Genomic DNA, 14,335 nt, shown 5'->3' with positions numbered 1-14,335 from the left:
TTGTAATAACACATGGAAATTAATTTCACAGGTTAAATGTGCATTTAATTTGATTTCATTTCGTATCTGTTTAAAATTATGTGCTCTTTGGTTTCAAGTCCTGTTATGTTGGGGAAAAGAGGCTTTGTTGTAACAAGCTGCTGCTTATTAATTTACTCTTTAAACAACTCTAGTCTGGTTTTCTCCCTCATGTGGAAGAATTTCTGTGCTTTTCACCATTTGCGTTGTCTCCTCCCGGGCTGCAGTTTGCAGTTATTGTATCTTGCCTAAGCAGGGGCAAACAAAATCAAACGTCTCAGTATTATTTATGCTTCTAAAAAGCGAGATTCCTGTGCAACATTTGGTTGGAAAGAAACACATATTGATTGCTGCTTTCTTCTAAACAGGCAGTGACAGTCTTTGGCAAATTTTGAAACAGAGGTGGTGGAAGTATATTTTTTTGGGACTGGCTGATGTTGAAGCCAATTACATGATTGTAAAAGCCTACCAATACACGACCCTCACAAGTGTGCAGGTAAGGACTGATCTCTCTTTTTGAACTGTTGCTTTTATTGCAGTTTTGGACCTGTTTCTGAAATGAGATTCACAGGACAGACACGGAAGCGATTTAAGCCTGAAAAAGCTTTCCAATATCTATTTTTCTCTCTGCAGTACAGAGAAGAGCGTTCTGCATCATGAATAACATTTCCAGGAAGCAGAGAAAATTGGCTGGTATTACACTGTGCCAGCTCTTGAGTTGAACTCTAATTATTTTAATAGAAAGCACTTCTAAGAGTTTGCTGACAGCCACTCAGGTTTTTCTCCTGACACAAAATAAAGATTTAGGACCAGGTAACACTCACTTAGCACAGGTTCTTGCTGATGAGAGCGAGGTAGATCTCCTGCCTAGCCCTAGAACCGTGGAAGGCATTGAGATGTAACCCCACATGTGAGGGCATACTGATAGTTAGCTGGTGTTGCTGACAATGCAGTGAGGGACCAGCCCTATAGCTTTTGGATGGGGCACTTCAGGCCCCTCTCTGGATGAGACGGAAGGGAGGTCAACGTGCCAGGCTTCCGAAGTGCCAGTAAACGTCCTCTGCAATGCCACTGCTTGGCGCTGCATCGTTGCACTAGGATAAATCTTGTGTTCTGAAATAGTTCTATGAGCAGGAGGGCTAAGGCTGGGCTTTCTTTGTTGCCTTACACAGACATAAGCTGCTGGAAGAGTTCCTGCTGCCAGCTGCATGCTCCTGAGCTTGCATGGCCAAATCCCTTCAGCAGACTGGCTCAGGACACTCAGCAAAAGTCAGAGTAAACCCTGTCTCTTGCTGGGCTATTGGCGAGGGGATGATTGATTGATTAGGGGACTGGAGCATCTCTCCTATGAGGAAAGGCTGAAGGGAGCTGGGCTTGTTTAGCCTGAAGAAGAGAAGACTGAGAGGGGATCTCATAAATACTTACAAATATCTTAAGAGTGGATGTCATGAGGACAGAGCCAGACTCTTCTCAGTGGAGCCCAGCAACAAGACAAGGGGCAATGGGCACAAACTGAAGCATAAGAGGTTTTAGCTGAATATGAGTAAGAACTTCTTTCCTTTGAGGGTGACAGAGCACTGGAACAGGCTGCCCAGGGGGGTTGTGGAGTGTCCTCCTCTGGAGATATTCAAAGCCTGCCTGGACGATGTCCTGTGCAACCTGCTCTGGGTGAACCTGCTTTAACAGGGGGGTTGGGCTGGATGATCTCCCAAAGTCCCTTCCAACCCTTGCCATTCTGTGATTCTGTGAGCTGTGTCAGGCCCAAGTTAGCTCCCTGTGGGGCTCCACAGCTGCTGCTGCTGGAAGAAGGGAGGGGATGGTGCAGAAGCAAGGAGGGAGCGTGTCCGGGGCTGGGGCAGCCTATGCCTGCTCTTACTGATGGTGGATCTGTGGCTGGGGTTCCCACTGGCCTGAATAAAAAAATAATGTACCATGCAGAACTGGCTGTTAGCTGGAAAAGCGTGTTTAGGTGTCAGTGTTTTACAGAGTCAAAGTAACAGGGGTTAATATTTAAAGGAATTACCTGTAAAGCAATAAACTCCTGTGGTCTCAGCTCCCTTTAGAGAACTGCCGTAACTTTTCCTTGCACTATTTAAAGACCAGTAATGTGTGCCTGGTGGATTATTATTGTCACATTTCCAGTTTGTATTTAAGTGTTATGACTCATTAGGCCTTCAATTTCTTCACAAATAACGCCTAAGAAATCAAACCTTTAAGAGTGACATGTTTCAGTCCAGGACCAAGTTAAGCTGATAACCGAGACACTGTTTGATCATATACTTTACAGCTGAAAGTGCCAGGACTTTGATCCAAGTTCTCAGAAGTAGTAAAGCTATTACCATGATTTTTTTCATAGAAATTAAGAAAGAATAGATACAGTAGGTTGTTCTGTCCAGTTGTCAAACTCAAGCACTCGCTGAACCTTCTTCCTATGTGGTAACCTTCAGACTGATGCTTCTTGCAGTGCCAGTTCTGTAATTGTGAATTTGTCATAACTGCCTGTTGCAGTAAGGTTTCTTGCACGTTCTCTGAAGTCACCAGTTTCTCACCCCTGTCAGAAATGAGATACAGGACACAAAAAAAGCCTGTGATTTGCTCCAGTACAAGGCATTTGCTATCTGTCAGTAGCAAGCGGTTCTGCAGCTACATCAGAACCTGTGGTTCCGAGCACCCAGCCTGATGGCCTGTCTGCAGTACTGGCTGTCAGTGGGTGCCCAGGGAGCGCAAGAGCAAGAGAGGAGTGTATGGCACCTTCAGGGTAATCACTGTTAAAACGCTGTCTGGCTTAAGCTTCAGCTCAGCCCTGTGAAAATTGTCTTCAAAGATAAGTTATCTCAGCTCAGTGAGGAACTTCCATGTATTTTCTCACACACGCACAGAAAAGCAAAACTGATTTTCCTTTACTTATCAAATACCAGCATTGCACAGAAGGGGCTGGGAGATTTTTAAGGAGGTAACGTTGGGATGGCAGCTCTCATTTCTCCATAAATAAAGAAAAAATCTTTGGTGCACAACTGAACCCCTTCTGTTTGGCTGTGGCTGAGGCAATGCCAGGGAGACTTCTTGCTGCCGGTGGCCGGACTTGCCTGTGCTGCTGTTTGACCACATATTTCCTAGGAAAAAACAAGCAGCATAGCTGTGGTTTCATGTTGTTGACATGTTATTTGGCACAATTAGCATTTGCTCCGTATATGATTCGAGTGGAGGCATTTTATAGGCAGCTGTTGAGGCTATCAGGCTGATGGAGGAGTGTTAACCTCAACAGGAGAAAACGCAGGATGAGCCCCCGGGGCTCAGCTGGAGGCTGCTCTAAGAGAGCCTTGCGGGGAAGCGAGTGGGATGAGCTGTTGAGCTTTCTTGCTCACAGAGCTGTCTGGAGCTGGCAATTATAAGCAAGCAATGACCTCCAACAGTCTATGATAATTTATTAACCATGTATTAAAACATCTTTTAATAATTTACTCGCCCTACCTTTAAAGCCTCCTATAAACAGTGTGGCTAAAACCTGGCTTGAGGCAAAGCATTTGTAAATCAAATCACCAGGTTATGTTTTTTCCTTTGTAAAAGTACAGGCTAGAATTGAATAAGATGAGAGTTTGCTGGGGTCTACTGGCAATAGTAATCAGTACCGCAGTACTGCTGCAAATGTCATAAAACCTGAAGAATTAAACTTTATTCTTTTAAATGGTTCCATTGACACAATTCATTGCGATATTACATCTGCTTTGCACCTCTTTGATCTCGGATCCTGCACAGAAGAGACCATTTCCCACCAAAGGGCTCTGTAACATAGTAGATGAAAGGGAGGCACGATCCAGTAGTCGGAAATCAGATTTCTTCTGTCTGTAATTGAGGGTAATTGTCCCCTGGAACTGATTACCAGGGTGTGTTCTCCATCATTTGGTGCCTGTGTGTCCTGGCTGCAAGTTTTCGAACCAGGATGCCGTAGCTGCTCCACATGTCTAGAGACTGCTAGTCTGGATGCAGCAATTCCTCATCCGGCGTTACTGAAAGAGCTTGTGGCTCGTTATCTAGTACTCTCTTACATCCTAATTAGGATTTTTTTTTTTTTAAGCATTTTTGCTCCACGCTTTCTATTTGGGTTGAAAAACTGCTTGGAGGTTGGAAAGCTACATGGTAACATCTCAATTAACGGGAAATTGAAAGCTTACATATTAATAGAAGGGATGTCTGCTACAAGGGGAGTAAAGATTTTGCTTTTTAATTTTTGTAATATTTTGTAGTTTGCGTGGTTGCAACTTCACACCAGAGAGATCAATTACATTTCCATACTCAGGACAGAACTGGTTCAGATCAAAGGTGGAAAAACAGAGTTATGAGAGCTAAATTGTATGTTTTGCAGAAACAGATAAATAATACTTGTTTGATACTAGTCAAACCAGTCAAATTCAGAGGAAATACTAGAAATTTTTTTTTTCATCCTAGACAAAAGGTAAGATAGAGAAAAAGGCCTGTGACTATATAGAAGCTCACATCATGATACTTTTTTATACTGGAATATATGGAATCCCACATTAGGACCAGTGTGGCTCTAATGTCTGCTAATACAGCCTAGGCAAGTGCTTTTGCATGGATTTCTCAAACTGGCCAAGCTGGAGGCAGTCCAAGCTGCCAAGAAGACAAATAGGTTAAAGGATTAGAAATTAATCTGTAATAATTCCCCTTAATGCTGTGCCGGTAAGACTTTAATATGTGTAGTTACGAACAAGTGAAACCAAACTTACCATGAAAGTCTTATGAGTTTGGTTAAAACCCTTGGGGACGATGGCTGAACTAAGGGAAGAAGACCGCAGTGGTGCACTCAAGCAGGCAGAAGTTGACAATGAACATTAAGGACTAAGGGCTTTCATCTTGCTTGTAATGATTATGCTCCAGTCCTATTGACCTGGACCTAATACTTTGTAGTGACTTCAAGAGGCCAGGTTTTAAGGGCTGACATTTAGGAGTAATTTGTGAGCAGTCTTTGGAAGGCTGACTATATGTCCTCCTGTAGTACATTCCCTTGTATAGTTTCATGGCACTCTAATGAGACAGGTCAGAAAAGACACCTTTTTTTATTTTTTTCCTCTCCAGGCAAATTCAGAACCAAAATTTATTTTATTGATTGAAATACTAAACCAATTATGATTAGCTCAGTGGTTTTGGTATTATTTGGTTATTCTAGAACATTGTTTTTCTATATTAAGTACACAGCTAACTCCTGGTATTTTCTGTAATAGAGAAGAATGGGTAGAAGATGGGTGGGTCTAACAACAAGGCAAAGCCACACAGGATTTTAGGAACACACAGAGAAGAGATAATGAAGAAAGGAAAGAAGTTGGTGTCACTGCTTGTCATGGAGTGCAGACATCCTTGAACCTCAGCCGTTAAGTCTGCTCGGGGCAGTGTCTGCAAACACATCCAAAGTGCTTCGAAACTCCAGCTGCCTTGCGTGTCTCTGCTGCTGGGGTGCGGGTGAGCTGCTTCTGGCTCATGGAGAGTCAGCTCTCACGGAGTAATGAGGCTGCACTGGAGGCTTGTACATGCTTTTGTGGAAAGCTGGAAGACAGGGAAGGAGACTTTAGGAAGGTTGTGCTTCCCCTCCTGTCTTCCTTCTACCAATTTTGCATGTGGTTCCCAGCACGTGTACCAATTTTTCTTTTTTTTTCAGTAGGATCCAGTTGGGGGAAAAAAACCAAACAAACCAAAATTGCAGGGTCAGATTCTTGCCCTATTCACTATAATATAAAATCAGGTCACTTTTATCCTTTAATAGTTCCAGATTTTTACTTTGTGTACATGGAGCCCTAAATTCTAATTACAGATTTGATGAGGAGTGAAAAGATGAGCTAGACAAAGCCTGCTGGGGAGAAAAGGAGATGTCAGTGAACCACCTCCTTGTATCAGTGTCCTGGGGAGCAATGTGGTTTCGGAGCAACATGCTAGCATTACTTTGTGAAGCTGCAAAGGTTGATTAGATCCATCATTAGAAGAGTTTCTAGATCAGTGCCTTCCTACCAGGAGAGAGTGGATGCCTCGCCCCAGCTTGTCTTTCACTTGCAAAATGCTTTTTGTGGTAAAATGTGGGTCTGACCCCTATTTTAAACAGATCCACTGGAGTTGCTTTGTGACTTTCATTAACATCTGATCTGAAGGTAAGATCCTGAACATTTGCTTTCAGGATAGGGCAATCCAGATTTGCGGTGGGTTTCTAATTCACACCATTTCTCTTAATACACAGCTGCTGGACTGTTTCGGGATTCCTGTGCTGATGGCTTTGTCGTGGTTCATTCTCCGTGCAAGATACAGGCTGATCCATTTTCTTGCTGTTGCCGTCTGTTTGCTGGGTGTAGGAACAATGGTGGGTGCAGACATTTTGGCGGGGAGGCAAGACAGCGAAGGTAAGGAGGCCTTTATCGTGGTGGGGGAGTGGGGCGGAAAGAGCGGAGAGACAGTTCCTGTGGTGGGCTAACTTGTAAAGGAGAAAGAGGAGCAAATGCAGGGGGAGTGGTTGTAGTTTTATTTTAAAAGAGAAGAGGAGAAGACACATTGCTATTTGTAGTCCTTGTCCAAGAAGATAGTGGCTGAGGAGATGCTGATTTTATAGGAAGCTGTGGAATTTCTTTGCTTGTAGGTTAGACTAATTTCTTCCACTTTAAAAGAGCAACATTTGTGTTAAGCTTAAGTTTTGCTGCTCTTCATCAGACCTGATGAAAGGCCTCATTCTTGAAAGCTTATTCACTTTCACTAATCACGTTGAGATGGTCTAATAAAAGATGCTGCCCTGCCCTGCAAACCTTGTCTTGCTTACGCTGCATCAGCCTGCTGGCAGCCAGACTTCTCTGATTTGCAGTTTTCTACAAGCACAGATAGCAAATCTGAAGTTACTTAAGAGCCAGCTGACTTCTCAGAGTTATCTTTGGCAGACCCAACGGAAGCGGTCCATGTATCCCCGAGGCCCACAGGCCACAGCCTGGAAAGTTGGGGCTTATGCCGGGAGAGCAAGAGGAGATGTGGGCAGGATGTCAGGATTCCTGGGACCTCCACAGGGAGACTGAGCTCTGGGAACCAGGATCTAGCTGGTGCAGATGAGGGCAGGTCTTGTCTTCTCTGCGACAGATGCCTAAGTCAACCCATATCACAGCGATCTTATTTTGAAAAAAGATTTTTGAATTTCCAGAGCCAGAGGGTATGAGGCAAGGTAAATTTCAGGGAGAGTGGAATGGGGCATTGCCTTCATCAGGTAGCATAGAGATAAATCTGTTTGGTGTTATTTTGGGGCCTTACTGTAGGTAAGACATCAAGACAAACTGAGGTTTAGCTTTAATGCTATGTGGTACAAGTATCTCGGTCCTGAGGGAGAGAAATGTTCTTTCCCTGAGGCTTTAAGACAGCAGTGCTTTGTTCACTGACCTGGGTATCCTTACTACTGCTTACCCTTATATTTTGGCCATACCTTCTTAGTGATTGCCAAGTGGCTCAGGGAAGGAAATTTTAAATCAATTCAAGGGTTTAAACAACAGCAATCCTCTTGCTATTTAGCTGATGCATAACCTTTACTTGATGAGTGATTGTAACACAGGGAGTCCCATTTGCACAGTATAAATAAATCGCAGCAGGACACACGATACCACCCGTCTGCTGTGCCCACTTAAGACCTGTCATAAACCTGAAGCTGAGTCCAGGTCCCGCTGAAATCAATAGACTGATTTTAGCAAGGCTTGGATCGGGCCTTACTGCAAAAGTGGGGCTAATATTCAGAAAGGCGGAGAGCATCTCTAACCAGGAATTTTCTCGAGTCCCTGTGGTGCCTGAGGTCAGCAGAAGTAGAATTGGACCAGCCTATACAGCAGTGGCTTGGGCAGGAAGAGATTTAAATGCTGGGTTTAGCTCATGCCAGGCTGCGCAGGGTGAGGTGGGCAGGTAGCAGAGTCTGTGCTCAGACACCGAGCCACTCATCTGCACACACGGGAGATGTTTCCTTTCCCCTTACCCTGGAAGGCGCTAGGAAGATGGAGATGTTAGAGATAAATTTGCTTGTCTTTTTAAGGAAAGTTAAAAAGTGTTTGCAGCATTACCCTTATTGTGGATTAATATTTCTGTACAGGTAGTGACGTGGTGATTGGAGATGTCTTAGTACTTCTTGGTTCTTCTTTGTATGCCATTTCTAATGTGAGTGAGGAATACATTGTGAAAAATCTGAGCAGAGTGGAGTTTCTAGGAATGTTGGGCTTGTTTGGGACTATTATCAGCGGTCTACAGCTGTAAGGATCTAATATTTATTTTAAAACTAATTAAGAATATTCTACAGATGATTGCTTGTCTACCATGAAATGATGATGTTGTTATTAAATTAATTCTTTGTTATGTATACATTTGGTGTATATGGGAGTCTTTCCGCTTGAATTTTATTTTTGTTGCTGATCAGCATCCATTTTATATGCATTTTATTTGCACTACTCTTATTACAGCAATTCTAAAGCTGAAATCCTGCAATTGAACACATACGATACTTGGCTGTGTTTTTGATTTTGTTGATCTTCATGAGGACACTCAGTATGCTGAGGACAGGAATGCATTTCTTAATGGATTTTCTCTGTGGAAAAGTTTAGGAGATGATTGTTAGCATGAGGTCTTCCATATTGAACTTCAGTTTAAAATGAAGCCATGTATCCTCTTACAAATAACCACGTTAGAATAACAGACCACATGCACTTAAGTCTACCTAATGAATTTTATGTTCCTCATTTCTCATCATTATAGTTAATAATTTCCTCAAATGGTGTATCAAATAAAACTGAATCCCTGAAGGATGAAAAAGCCTGGGAAGAAGGCATAAGAATTAAACAAAAAGTGCAAAAATAAATAAAATTCTTGACTTTCAGACACTTTAATTTTCAAGTCTTTTTTTCATGCTTGTTAGATGTTGGAGTCACTGTCATTCAATAAAATTTCAAACAAAAAATTAAGGGATTATAAATCAAAATGTTTCTTATATATTTTGGTAATTAAATTCTCTATTTGAATATGATGTGTTTCTTTTTTACTGTGTTATATCTTTTCTCTAACTCTAGAGCCATTGTGGAACATAGGGAGATAATGAGAATTCAGTGGAACTGGGAAATTGGTATGTGTTTGACGAAATGATGTATGTTTTTACAGAACACTGGAAAATGATAATTGCTTAGACTTTGAATGCTGGGGTTTTCATTTTCTTTCTCTGGATATTAAGCAGCATTCATATTATATTGTCACAAATTTATTCTCTGCGAACTTTGCAGCTCAGCAAAGAGATGGGGTTTGCAGGGTTGAACCTTTGAGCCCAAGTTTTGCATAATACATATATAATGAAATAATTTTTCAAAATAAATTGAAATAAGTAAAAATTAAACCTGTTTAATTAAGAGACATCTTTGGTGTTGGAACATCGCAAGAACATTTTTCTGTTGTCCTTCCTAAATGAAATACTGGAAAAATGGATTTTGTGACACATTTTGACCTCAACAGAACTGTTTGTTATTAAGAAATGTGGCTCTAAATTTCTTCAACGTTAACTAGGATAGAACAAGAACTTGTATAGATACAGTAATTTTTCCAGTACAGGGTAGTCTTGGAAAAGGAGTATTTCTGCCATGTTTTTCTTAAGTTTACATTCCCATATCTCTTAGGAGACCTTAACCTAAAAGATAAAAATTCATAGTTTTAAAGCATCTGAAGAATATTGGTGTTCTTTAAAATCATTATTCTGTACCTTAGGAGTAAACTGTCATCTTGTTTTACAGCATTGCTCTTCACAGTCTTTGCTCTGTGCATGTTTGGGCTGTATAGCTTCATGCCAGTAGTGATTAAAGTTACCAGCGCAACCTCCGTCAACCTGGGTATTCTGACTGCAGATCTCTACAGTCTGTTCTTTGGGCTTTTCCTCTTTTTCTGTAAGGTAAGTACCTTCATTCTTTCGCTATAATTTCAGTTACCTTTTTACCCAAAAATTATAAATAAAGCGTAACGTTCTTAAAAGCCCCTGAACAGTTGTTTGCACTTACACATTTCTGCAGCTTGTATTGCTCGTTGTTGGCAGACGTCAATCAGGAGGAGTCATACTTAATTTATTACATAGCATTGCACCATTAGGCAGATAGTGATTTTCAAACAATTTCACACTTGATGGAATACTTTAGAGTTAATGTTAAGAGATAGCAATTGCCCAAGGTGTTCAAATGGTAGAGTTGCCATAAGCCCTGTGTGGAACCATATGTTAGATTTGGTTCCTCTCTCCAAGTGTCCAAAGAGAGGGTTTGAATCTCCCTGTCCTGAAAGGCATTTGATGTCTGAGAAGGGAGCAGTTTGGCTTGATGTACAGAAATTAATATTTTCTTTTAGAAACTTAATCTGTTCATTACCAACATCTTAGGATAAGAATCAAGTGCTCTCAGTGCTACTGCTAAGGAGAGATTAAAGAAACTGAAAAAAAAAAATGCAGATAAATATATTGTTCTGTACGCTCTCCAAAAGGTAGTTACTTTTATTGCGCCCTAAAATATTTTTGGTAGCGTTTATTCAAGCTAAATGACAGTGCTGAAAAGATTTCATTGCACCCCACATGTTTTATCCAGAATCATTTATGGGAACCTAGCTCATTACAGCAATTGGACTAATTGAGTCAGTCACTTGGTGACTGGAGGGGCTTAGTGAGATGCTTGTGAACTTTGCTTAAGAACTTAATTTGTGTTATTCCATGTGGTTGCTTTCTCTTCAGCATTATGGAGAGCCAGAAACTTTTAGGTTGGATTTGTTTCTGAAAATGAAGGACAAGTTATTTTACAGTGTGGAGGTCTGGTAATGGTAGGGTCCAACAGCAGCTAGATTTTCCTTTTCTGGAGTCTCTTAGCTCAGCTTTCCTCCCTGTTTTGGGTTCCAAAATATGCTCCAAGCTACAAAGCATCCATTAAAAATGAATGTAGGAAGTGAACCATACTCAAATTTTAACAATTAAAAAAATCCTTTCTAAGTCCCTGCCAAACATGTATTTTGGCACCCAGATGGCTTAACTAAAGAAGTGATTATAAATTTATATTCATAATAGTAAAGAGGCAGAAGTAAGAAAGAGCTTTGGAAGGAATATAATAACCTTTTATTCTTCAGAATTTTTAGCTTATTTTGGGGAGATGTTTTGCTGGGAGCAGATCATACCATAGTTGCTAACTGTGGGGTATTCTGGTAGCAAAAAGGAAAAAATAATTAGAGGACACTTTGGGATTGTATTATGGGAGCATTTCAGATATTTATTAACAAAGGAACTTGCATCTGTGGTTGGAAACAATGAAATAGCAAAAAGGGGGGCAGCAATAATGCCACATCTTTAGTGATCAGAGGATCAGAGATAGCTTGGGAACCAAGAGCTGAGGGAACCTGATTTTGACACTGGTTTTAACATAACACTTAACAGTAGAAAATAATTGCCAAGTTAGTCCTGTAGTTTCTTTACCTACGGGGCAAAGAAACCAGGCAGGACATTTCCTGGATTAAAAAGCACCCTGGACACAGGAATCTACAAACAAAAATGCAAGGAATCGCTCTCTAGTCCTCATTACCAGATGATATTTTACAGCAAGCCTCTGAAGGCTTGTCTGGGCTGCAGAGCGGAGCGAGCCACGGAGAGCTCCAAATTGCTGTGGCCTGGGCCTGCTCTGAAACAGCAGCGGCACACTCATGTGGCGGCTACAGCAGAGACCGGGCCCAGGAGTTGATGAGGTTTTGACTTGTACACAGCATTTTGCTAATGCACTCAACTTTTCAGCTCCAACCATATCTGTTCAAGGTGAAATGTGAATTTTGCATACCTGTTTTGATGAGCTCTTTTTTTTTTCTTTTACTCCATAATGAATCTTTGCTGTGCTTCTCCCTGATGAGCTCATTGTATAGATACCTGTAATCCCTCAAGGGATATTAGAAAAGGACTCCAAATGCTTTTGTTGTATAAACTCGTATGGAAGGGAGTATACTCAAATACAGACACTAGATGGGGTTACAGTCCTCCAGTAACATTTAAAGTAGTCTTTAGGCTTGACAGTGAGTATGGGGATATAAGCTGCAGAGGTACGACTGAAATCAGTGCCTGAAGCAATGAAGTTGCTGCAATATTTGAAATGAAAAAAAAAAAAAAGGAAGACAAAAACCCAGGAAAAGACCACTGAGCCCTCCCCAAAAATGAAAGAAAGAAGAAAAAGGAGAGTAAGCCTGTTGGAGCAGTGTGGTTAAGGCTCACCTGTCTCAATAGCTGCAAACGCATAGGCGGGCCCTGAATCACAGCTATGCTGCAACAGGTTTGGCACCCTGGCTTGGTGACTGTGTATCCAGTCACAGAGGAATTAATTCTGAGCAGGATCAGAGATGCCTTCTGCCTTGTATGCACTATGAGAGGGGGTCTGGCAGTTATGGTGACCAGCCAGTCTTGCCTGCTGGCCACGTGTCCTTGCATGCGAGCACGTGTTCACTCATGGCCTTAGGTTGCACTCCGGGGAAGTTCTGCAGGTGCCTTGATACAGACCCAAGCTCTGCCCGTTTGATGGGGATGGGTCAGGCATGGGTAGGGCCATGGACGCTGCTGCTGCCTCTATCAGGATATCTTCAGAGCTTGGTGCTTCCTCACGGGCAGAGTGATCGCTTGGATCCAAGCTGCTCCAGGCAAACAGCCAGCAAGGTGGGGAGAGAGGCCACGTATCACAAGGCCACTGCGTTCCAGTCTGCTTTTCCTTTTGCATGGTGCCTCCAGTTTCCGAGCCAAGTGACTACAAGCTAGGAATTGCAATGCCTTAACTGTAGATGCCTCAGTCTTTTTTGGAACAGATTCCACTGTCCAGGTCCTACCATTCATTTCATCCAGCTCTGCTGCTTCATAAACTAGAACATATTTTTCAAGCATGTCTAAGGAAGCTAAGGAGGTTAGGGAATATTGACAGTGGAATGTAGAGTGTGCTGTGTCCTTCATCCTACTGTTTAATCAGTGTGGTTTGGCAAAGGCAATAAGGAGGACTTCAGCAAATCTGCTAAGAAGTGTTCCTGGCTGTGGATAACTCAAACACTTTGCATTACTGAATCTGGTGTTACAAAGTAAGCATTTATTTTTCTGTCAAGGTGGATGAATCTTGACAATTATTGGACTTGTAACAGGCAAGTGAAAGTGAATCAAATGCCTGATGTACCTTGGCAGTTCATACTCTTATCTCATACCACTCTTGACAGAGCACAAATACTGATCTTGTAAAAGGCGCCCCCATCTCCCTCTCTTGAAGGACTTGCTGGCTGTAGAGAGCAAACCAGTTTTGGTCCAGTAATAACATTTATCTAGCCCTGCAGGTGGTTAAGAGAGCTGTGCAGAGAACCAGCTACTCTGGTGGCTTGCAGTAGGCTGGAGAGATTCATCTTTTGCCATGACCTGAAATATTTGGCTGTGCTGAAACAAAAATCTCTTAGGGATACAGTGTTTCAGCATTCACCTGTGTAAACAGCCACCCTTCAGTATCACCGTATTTGCAGCCGTTTGTTCTCTCTGTTAAGATTCTTGTATGTAGGCCTAAGGAAACTCCTTGGCCAACAGTGTTGAGAATGAGATGCAGAGAAAACCAGCCAGCAGCTTGAGCCTATCAGTGAATGGAGCTGTTGAATTTTGATTTTCAGACCTGAATATAGATTGTTGTGATAATCTTTGTTAAAATATTTTTAAAAAGGAAGGGTAGCTTTCACATTCTTAAAATGAGGCAGCATTGACATGTTTTTACATCAGACAAGACTTAACGTTTTTCTTTCTTTCCTCTGCTAGTTTTCAGGTCTTTATATCCTGTCCTTCATTATCATCATGGTGGGCTTCATTTTGTATTGCTCCACTCCAACTCGGACGGCAGAACCCCCCGCCTTGCCACAGCCTGTATACAAGGCCGGGAGAAACCGCCCGCCCCCCCCCAGCCATAACTGTACAGTTCACAAGAGGAGAAACAGTGGTGGTCAGCACTGATTAAAGAAATGGCAGCATTTCAAAATACAGGTTTTCTTTTTTTTTTTTTTTACTGCCAAATTTCCCTCAAATATTAATCTGGAGAATTGTTCTACTGCCAAGGCATATGTCATGCTGCGCTGGTTTTAATGCACTGGATAGACTTTTAAGGCCAGATCCTCAATCAGTGAAACTGTATTGATTTACCCTTGCAGAAAATCTGGCCCTTAGAAGAAGACAGAGTAGTATTTATGTGGAGTCTCTGGAAAGCAAGAGACTGTTATTTTTAAATGCTTAATTAACTTAACAGCAAATGCTTGGGGGAGA

The 14,335-nt window shown here is 41.9% G+C and overlaps 1 protein-coding gene across 1 annotated transcript in view; it reads left to right on the top strand.

Annotated features, from left to right (window-relative positions):
• SLC35F2 (solute carrier family 35 member F2) overlaps positions 1-14,033 on the top strand; it is a 31,019-nt gene extending 16,986 nt beyond the window's left edge. Inside the window, 7 exon segments of the mRNA XM_035898521.1 lie at positions 387-514; positions 6,260-6,419; positions 8,126-8,282; positions 9,093-9,145; positions 9,801-9,955; positions 13,838-13,941; positions 13,943-14,033. Coding sequence (XP_035754414.1) covers positions 387-514; positions 6,260-6,419; positions 8,126-8,282; positions 9,093-9,145; positions 9,801-9,955; positions 13,838-13,941; positions 13,943-14,033 — 848 coding nt within the window.
• Positions 14,034-14,335: the final 302 nt, after the last annotated feature.

Source organism: Egretta garzetta, unplaced genomic scaffold (genome assembly GCF_000687185.1).
Source record: "Egretta garzetta isolate BGI_Z169 unplaced genomic scaffold, ASM68718v1 scaffold217, whole genome shotgun sequence".
NCBI lineage: Eukaryota > Metazoa > Chordata > Aves > Pelecaniformes > Ardeidae > Egretta > Egretta garzetta.
The sequence above is the reverse complement of the archived record's forward strand: the minus strand, read 5'-3'. Positions and strand labels throughout refer to the sequence as shown.